This window comes from Mandrillus leucophaeus, unplaced genomic scaffold (assembly GCF_000951045.1).
Source record: "Mandrillus leucophaeus isolate KB7577 unplaced genomic scaffold, Mleu.le_1.0 Scaffold418, whole genome shotgun sequence".
In the NCBI taxonomy this organism is placed as follows: domain Eukaryota; kingdom Metazoa; phylum Chordata; class Mammalia; order Primates; family Cercopithecidae; genus Mandrillus; species Mandrillus leucophaeus.
This window is the reverse complement of record NW_012104454.1, coordinates 552,869-561,584: the sequence shown is the minus strand read 5'-3', so window position 1 is coordinate 561,584 and position 8,716 is coordinate 552,869. Positions and strand designations below refer to the sequence as shown.

The 8,716-nt window shown below is 48.8% G+C and overlaps 2 protein-coding genes across 5 annotated transcripts in view; both read right to left on the bottom strand.

The window, feature by feature from the left end:
• The window catches only part of PMF1 (polyamine-modulated factor 1), a 28,524-nt gene extending 28,236 nt beyond the window's left edge, over positions 1 to 288 (bottom strand). Inside the window, exon 1 of the mRNA XM_011992835.1 lies at positions 100 to 288. Within this exon, the coding sequence (XP_011848225.1) occupies positions 100 to 260 (161 nt within the window). The 5' untranslated portion in view covers positions 261 to 288. The remainder of the gene's footprint in view (positions 1 to 99) is intronic.
• A 191-nt stretch (positions 289 to 479) lies between these two features.
• Positions 480 to 8,716, bottom strand: part of SLC25A44 (solute carrier family 25, member 44) — a 29,125-nt gene continuing 20,888 nt past the window's right edge. For 3 of the 4 annotated variants that reach the window (XM_011992745.1, XM_011992746.1, XM_011992743.1), the window contains 2 exons: positions 5,242 to 5,369; positions 480 to 3,025 (listed from right to left, as the gene is read on the bottom strand). In XM_011992745.1, coding sequence (XP_011848135.1) covers positions 2,834 to 3,025; positions 5,242 to 5,369 — 320 coding nt within the window. In that variant the 3' untranslated portion in view covers positions 480 to 2,833. Of the gene's footprint in view, positions 3,026 to 5,241; positions 5,394 to 8,716 lie in introns of all 4 variants that reach the window. The other variant, XM_011992744.1, reaches the window with a different exon arrangement.

The window sequence follows — 8,716 nt, the reverse complement described above, 5'->3', positions numbered from 1 at the left end:
GGCCTACGTGACCGCGCGCCGGCCTGCGGCCGTCCTGATCTCGCGGGATTTGAGCTTCGGTGCGGACAAACCCTCCCACCGCGGCTCCCTCCACTTTACCTGCCGGCGGCGACCAGCTTCTGAAGAAAAGTGTCCACCATGGTGTCGAGGAGCTTCACCCTCGAAATGGTAGTGCCGGGTGGCACAGACTGTGGAGACGACCCCTCATGCCTTTTTTCCTCACAGCCGCCGCCTAGATTGGCGCTACTTGCTTCGGCCATGTTGAAGTTGAACCGCCAAATCTAACTGGCCCGGCCTCCCCGCCCGCCGGAGCTCCCGATTGGCCGCTCCCGCGACGGGCGCCTCCGATTGGAAGCGGTAGAACGTCTGTCACCGAGCAGAGCGGGGGCGGGAAAGTCATCGGAGGCTGAGGGTCGCAGAAAGGCGAGGCTTGGCGCGGTGGGATGTCCGCGACCCGAAAAATATGCGCAAGCGAAAGCTCGGGAGCTCAATAAAAACTTTTAATTACACTTCAGAGACTTCGTACAGTGCAACAGTGAATATTCACTGTTAATATTCACAAGAGTCCATTTCATCAAACGTTCAGAGTCTGCCTTTTCATTCTCAATGCTCCAATCAGGTTTCCCGTCTTGGCCAGTCTCCCAGAGGTTTCTTTTAGCTTTAGTTACCGACCAAAACTCCAGTTTAGGGAGAATGGAAGTCCACAGTCCCATTCCCCACCAAAACATATTTCAGTCAAACCCAATCCCAGTCCCTAAAGAATTAGGAAAGTATGGGCCAAGGGTCCCTTTAATTATACACACATCACCCTTAAAACTGCGTGTGTGTACGAGAAACAAAGAATAAAACACAAAAGGGGCTGTAAAATACTGCACAAGACAACACAACAGAAGGAAAGTCTTGGGGGAGAAACACTAAGACGCGAGTGGCAGAATCCTACCTCCCGTCCGTGACACTTTCCCCATTGACACTTTCCCCACTGTGCCATGGTGGGGAAGGACTGAAGTCTCTAGGGTCTCTAGAGGTCTTGCTAGGATGAGCTTAAAGACATGGTGGGGGAGGGGCCCCACTGCTTCCATTATATTTGTGGTTCTCAGGGTAAAGCGGTGAGGAGGGGCAGGAAGATTCAGAATGACTGGTGGGTCCAACCCTTTGGATGTGAACATTCCTGGATAGAAACTGGAGGACTCTCTTGACAAAGTGCAGGAAGGGATTAACAAAAATAAAATCAAGTGAAAGGGAAAAACCCTCAATGAGATCAAGATGGACAGTGGTGGTGGTGAAGGTAGAGAAGTGGTTTTCACAACCTGTTCTGGCCAGGGTGGAAGAATGTGCGGCAGCCATGAAGAAATATCAAGACTTCAGGTAGCTAGCACCTTTCAAATTGGCACCATGGCCTTTCCCAGGGGGTGGGACCAATAGAGTTTGGAGGATCATCCAGGTCAAACGTCTCAGGTAGAAATGCAGGGTTTGACATGCCTTCTCTATTTGCTGCACCTCTCTACCTGCAACACAGGCTCGGGGGGAGTAGCAGTAGGGAGGATGAGGCAGGGAAGAAGGAGCACTCCTCTTCTAGCTCCTGAGAGCATCAGATAATCTTGGCAGTATCAGGCTGGTAAATGCAGTGGTCCTTGTATTGGGTGACTTTCTGAACTGCTCTTTATGTTCTTCCAGTATCCCTCCACAGGGTAACATGACTGGGATGACTACGCATCCAGTGATGTGGATCTTAGAGATCGCCACAGTGAGACAACACTTGTTGCCATAAGTCTGAGTGATTGGGGTATTTATGTGTATGTTATGGCCGCCTGGGGCAGAGAATCTCCTCACTGCCCTCTCCTAGGTTTGGCTCTGCTGGCCTGGGTAGATGTGCTGGGGAACACATGCCCTCTTGTTGCCTTCTAGATCAACTACTTTCTCAACCTGACTTCTCAAGGCAGTGCTCCAAGTCCAGTGCACCCAAGACAGCCTGATCCACTTAGAACTGTGCCCACCACGGGAGTCCTCTGGGCCAGGGGATGCCCCAGCTTAGACTCTCCTGGGGCTCCTGAGACTGAAGGGACAGGGAACTAGAATTGAGGAAAAAGTCACATTACATTTTTCTACCTGTCTTAGGAAGGGGGTGAGCTCTGACAGCAGGATTGGCGCTTTAGCAGGACTAATAGCCTGGTTCATAGATGTTAATACACACACGCGCACACACACACACACAAAATAAAAGTATCAACATTTCTCCCCAACCTAATAACCCCTCCAAAGAGAGGACGAGTGCTCTGGAGAACCAGAGATTTTTTGCTGCTCCTGCTCCCTGTGCAAATAAGTGCCTGGCACCTTAGCCCCAAGTGCAGGGAAAAGCAGAGTCATCTAGTGGGCAGCTCGGTCCCAAAATAAAAATAAGCAAGGCTAAGAGATGAAGGGAGAGAGGGCTGATAGCAGCTGCTTGGAATCTGGGCTGAAAGCCCAAGAGGAAGAACCAGTGGTAGTAAGCAAGCTCTATGTACAGCTCTTCTCAGGGTCTCAGGGACACAGACGGAGGGGGAAGCCAGAAGGGCTAGCAGGGTGGGGGGTGGCCTATAGGCCAGTATGGAATACAGGGACTGAGTGAGGGAGCCCAGCTCAGAAGAGAATTTTAAATAGTGGGGGCAAGGGATCCAGGCGTGGAGCCTCTTCAGCAAGAGCAGTTCAAAGTCTCTATCCCTATCCCAGATAGGCCACCTGGCCCAGGGCAGGGCTGGGTGTGTGGTGGGGGCATCTGGAGAGGGTGCCATCCTCTCCACTCTGCCCCTGACCCACGGTAGTGTGGAAAACAGCAGGCTTCTCCCCCCACCACTGGTTACCAGTGTCTCGAGTCCACCAGCTCAGGTCGGAGGCTAAGTTTCTTGAGGCTCTCATAGCCCACCACAATGACAATGGTGGAAGGTGTGGCTGAGATGATTCTGGCCGAGAGGCCCTTCATGAGGCCCCAAGGCCCTTCTTCTGCCATCAGTTGTCTGAAGGTCAGGATGATGGAGTTCTTACCCTCAACCTGGAAAAGTCAACACAGTGGAGGGCCATTGTCTGTAGTCAGAGCCCGTCTGCTCAATCTCCATCGGCCTTAGGCTAAAGTGGGGAGAACTAGACTCAGACATCGGAAGGTGTGGATTCTGCTTGTGAGGGATGGTACTGCACAGTGATTTAGTATAAGCCCTGGCGCCTGACTGCCTGAGTTTGAATTCTGCTCCCCAGCCTACTAACAACATAACCTTGGGTAATTTAACAATTTGTGCCCAGATTTCCTCAAATATAAAAGAGTGATAATAGTACCTGCACCATGAGGTTGTTATGAGCAAGAAAGAAAATAATATTCATAAATACTAAAACAGTGGTGGCAGATCGTTTCAGTGTACAATAAATGTTAACTATCATTGATATCATGAGATAATCTATGTAGCTATGAGTCTTTGAACTGGATGTTGCTCTTTGGTCTCAGGGAGGCTGGGTTAAATCCTCTCTAAGACCCTCTGCAGCTCTGCCAGTCTGATTTTGATTCTGATCATTTCAATCCCTTGAAGTTCTAGAGCTGGAACCTTCCTCTCCATCTCTGCCATCTCTCACACACCCCAAGAACAAATATAGGCATCTTCCCTATCACACTGAAAGCCTGGCCAAGCAGAAATCACTTCTCTCTTCTTTCTCAACAGTTCCACACCCTCCCTGACCCCTAAACTATACCTTTATAAACCACCCCTCAGCCCCTTGGCCAATACAGGACAGATGCACTCCTTGTTCATACCACCCCTTATATGATATGACCTTCACAAGGTATCCCAGCCATGGCTAAGAACATCTCCTGCTTCTGCCCCGCCTCCTTCAGCACCCTCCTACACACTCCCTTCTTCCTCTCCAATACTCTCTCCTGTGACCATCTCTGCTTCCCTAACCCTTCCACTTTTTCCACAGCCATGTCAAGGACTTTTTCACCTATGCCTCTGGGTCGTTCCAGCCTGGAAGCTCCTCAAAGTAGAGACCTGTCCTTTCCCTTGGATCTCCTCCTAGACCGCCCAGAATAAAGCTCAGGAAAGAATGAGGACTGACCCTGTGTGCTTTATTATTTGCAAACCAACCAGATGCCAGTGTATTCATTTTCAAATGAGGGGGCATTCTTTCCTAGAAACAAAAATACCTATATTTATTACTTATCTCCTTCCCAACATCCTGGTACTAGGGAAGCTGATTTTATCCCTAACCTGTTATTTTCCTTCCCTCCTCCCCTCACCATAACCCAGTGACTTCATTCTCTTGTACAACTTTGATTCTCCACCTCAAATCAGACATAAAACTTCATATGGCAACACCTACTATTTGCATATTACATATCATTCAGATTCTATTTCCTTGGTCTAAGTGCTGTGTAACTGTCTTTAAGCTAACTGAAGACAGGCATTACTAAGGGCTTTGTCAGGGTTTTGCTGCATCCACACCATAAAATCTGTGAAACCTATTTAAGAAAAGTCACTCTCATAATCCACAGAGAACTTACGGCCTACTGGAAAAACCAGACAGACTTACGAATTAACTGAAATCAGTATTTCTTATAACCACAAACCTGCAAGGTAAAGGAAAGAGTTGTTGACAGGCTATGCTAATAGGCTACGGAACAGGACTCCAGTAAAGGCTGGAAGAAACCAGTAAGATTTCCTGGAGGTATGGGCATGTGATGGAGGAGAGGTATGCAAGGTAGCAGACAGAGTGAGAAGCATTCCAGGTACTTTTAAGTGCTGGGCGGGCTTCTTTTTTTTTTTTTTTTTTGAGACAGAGTCTCACTCTGTCACCCAGGCTGGAGTGCACCGGCGTGATCTTGGCTCAATGCAACCTCCACCTCTAGGTTCGAGTGATTCTCCTGCCTCAGCCTCCCGAGTAGCTGGGACTACAGGCACATGCCAACACACCCAGCTAATGTTTTATTTTTAGTAGAGACAGGGTTTCACCATGTTGGCCAGGCTGGTCTCAAACTCCTGGGCTCAGGTGATCTGCCCACCTTGGCCTCCCAAAATGCTGGGATTACAGGAGTGAGCCACTGCACCTGGCTGTGGGCTGGCTTCTATAGATGCTAAGCACACAGAAGGGACTTAGATGTTCAGGAGAAGACTGACTGGACTAGAGGGCCAGGAAACAAAGAGGTCAGGGCAACACTGGAGGGCTTGAAGGTCATGCTTCTAATGGTTTCTCCATGAGGAGGGTGAGGCAAGTGGCCAGTCTTACCTGCACGCGGGTTCGTATGACATCCATGGGATTGGTGAGGATGGAGGCAGTGGCTGCAGCCAGGGGCCCTGAGACGGCTTGGAAGACAATGTGAGGGCACTCCTTAGGACACAGGTAGGAGAGCTGCTCTGGAATCCAGGGAAAGACAATGGCTCAAGACACAAAGCACCACCGGTCTGGCCTCCCTGTGCTTGCTGCTTCTACCAGGTGGCTTTCCCAACCCAGACCGGCCCTCCACTGTTCGCCACTTTAGACACCTAACTCCTATCTTTTATTTTCTCTGCTTCCTTCAAAAAATTATTAAGTCTCAGGCCCTTTCCAGGAGTCATCTTGGAAATATCACCCATTTATTTTGATTGATTTTTTTTTTCCGAGACAGGGTCTTGCTGTGTCACACAGGTTGGAGTGCAGCGGCATGATCATGGCTCACTGCAGCCTCACTCTCCCGGGCTCAAGCAATCTTCCCATCTCAGCCTCCCTAGTAGTTGGGTCTATAGGCTTGTGCCACCATGCCCAGCTAATGTTTTACAAAATGTTTTGTAGTGCCGGGCGCAGTGGTTCACGCCTATAATCCCAGCACTCTGGGAGGCCGAGGCGGGCGGATCACGAGGTCAAGAGATCAAGACCATCCTAGCTAACACGGTGAAACCCCATCTCTACTAAAAATACAAGAAACTAGCCGGGCGTGGTGGCGTGCGCCTATAGTCCCAGCTACTCGGAGGCTGAGGCAGGAGAATGGCGTGAACCTGGGAGGCGGAGCTTGCAGTGAGCCGAGATCGAGCCACTGCACTCCAGCCTGGGTGACACAGCGCGAGACTCCGTCTCAAAAAAAAATAAATAAATAAGTTTTGTAGAGATGGGGTCTCACTATGTTGCGCAGGCTGGTCTTGAACTCCTGGACTCAAGCAATCCTCCCACCTCAGCTCCCAAATTACAGGTGTGAGTCACTACACCTGGCCAACATCATCCATTTAAACAGGACAAGATTCCTTGGAGAGGGAATACATTGAGTAACTCTGGTAGGATACATTAAAAACCAATGACACGGCCAGGCAGTGGTGGCTCAAGTCTGTAATCCTAGCACTTTGGGAGGCCAAGAAAGGTAGATCACTTGAGCCCAGGAGTTTGCGACCAGACTGGACAACATGGTGAAACTCCTCCTCTACCAAAAATACAAAAATTAGCTGGGCATGGTGGCGCAGGCCTGTAGTTCCAGCAACTTGGGAGACTGAGGTGGGAGGATCGCCTGAGTCCTGGAAGCAGAGGCTGCAGTGAGCCATGATCATGCCACTGCACTCCAGCCTGGGCGTCAGAGTAACACCCTGTCTCAAAGAAAAATTAAAGCTGGATGTGGTGGCTCACGCCTGTAATCCCAGCACTTTGGGAGGCAGAGGTGGGCAGATCACCTGAGGTCAGGAGTTCGAGACCAGGCTGGTCAACATGATGAAACCCCGTCTCTACCAAAAATACAAAAATTAACCAGACGTGGTGGTGCACACCTGTAATCCCATATATTTGGGAGGCTGAGGCAGAAGAATCACTTGAACCTAGGAGGCGGAGGTTGCAGTGAGCTGAGATTGCACCACTGCACTCCAGCCTGGGTGAGAGAGCAAGACTCCATCTCAAAAAAAAAAAAAAGAGATATTAAAAATTAAATAAAAACTAGTGACACTGGGAACCAGGTGGGTCAGTCTTTTTGTTGCATACTACATACCCTTTCTTAACTTTTGAATTTTGAAACATGTGCATGTTTTTAAAAATAAAAACAATATTAAAATAGAAAGTCACATCCTACAATGAGTACTTTTCTCCAGCTTATATCAAGAAAGAAAATTCATCTTTCAAAATGCTAATGAAGATAGAATGGCACCCAGGTTAACCCATCCCAGTACCACTGAGAAGTCTACCTGCAATTGAATTTTCTTTTTACTCTCTCTGGAGGTGAAAGACAACATGTTCATTCATTTATTCAACAAAGATTTATTGAGCGACTACCATGAGCTGGTCATCTTGGGTCCTGAGGATTTAACAGTAAATAAAAAAGTCTCAAATTCCTGTGCTTAGGAAATTTATATTCTAGTGTGAAGAGATAATAAACAAATAAAAAAGCAAAATACACAGCTATGTCAGCAGGTATGTGCTATACATAAAAATAAAGCAGGAAAGGGAGATAGGGAGGCCAAGGGTGGAGGGGAAGGGGTTGCCATTTTATCTTTTATTTTTTTTCTCAGACCTCTCAGGGATAAAGGATGAAAGCCCATTCCAAGAAGGAGAAGTCTGAGCAAAGACCTGAGGGAGACAGTGCAAGCCACATGGATCTATGGACAGAGCTTTCAAAGAAGGGATAACATTCTGTGCAAGGGTCCTGAGGACAAGCATATAGCAAGTGTTCAAGGGGCAGCCAAGTCCAGTACCCTGGAGCAGTATGAGTAAGGGAAGGAACAGCATATGAGATCCAAGAGGTAAGTCACGTAGGGTTTTCTCTTCTATAGTTCAGTTGTCATACCTTTAAGAATTTTTTCCTCGGCCGGGCACGGTGGCTCACGCCTGTAATCCCAGCACTTTGGGAGGCAGAGGCAGGCGGATCACCTGAGGTCGGGAGTTTGAGACCAGTCTGACCAACATGGAGAAACCCCATCTCTACTAAAAATACAAAATTAGCCAGGTGTGATGGCGCATGCCTATAATCCCAGCTACTCGGGAGGCTAAGGCAGGAGAATTGCTTGAACCCGGGAGATGGAGGTTGCAGACAGCCAAGAACACACTATTGCATTCCAGCCTGGGCAACAAGAGTGAAACCCCGTCTCAAAAAAAAAAAATTTTTTTTCCCTCATGCTCCTAGTTTTAGTTTGTGGCCAGGGAGAAGTAGGGAGGTGGAGGCAGGCAGACCAGAAGTGAGAGCTTCCAAGTCTCAGGTGGCATGGCAGAATTCCCTAAACCTCACCAGAACCACCTCTCCCTCAGTTCTAATTACTGTCTTCCCCAGAATCAGCATACAAACAGAAACAAAGTGAACTGGTGGCTCAGCCTCACTCGTGTCCTGTTTCTCCCAAGAATAAGGCATTTTGCAATCATTAAACTGTAGCACCTGGGCCAGGCATGGTGGCTTACGCCTTTTGAAGGCTGAGGTGGGTGGATCACCTGAGGTCAGGAGTTCAAGACCAGTCTGGCCAACATGGTGAAACCCCGTCTCTACTAAAAATACAAAAAATTCACCGGGTGGGGCGGCGGGCGCCTGTAACCCTAGCTACTTGGTAGGCTGAGGCAGGAGAATTGCTTGAACCCGGGAGTTAAAAGTTGCAGTGAGCCAAGATCATGCCATTGCACTCCAGCCTGGGCAACAACAGTGAAACTCTGTTTGAAACAAACAAACAAAAAACAACTGTAGCATCTGAACTGGCACTGCCTGCCTCCTTGGGCCTGTCTATTATGGCCTCCAGGCCTGCAAGCTATAGCAGGATCCAGATTCCAATTT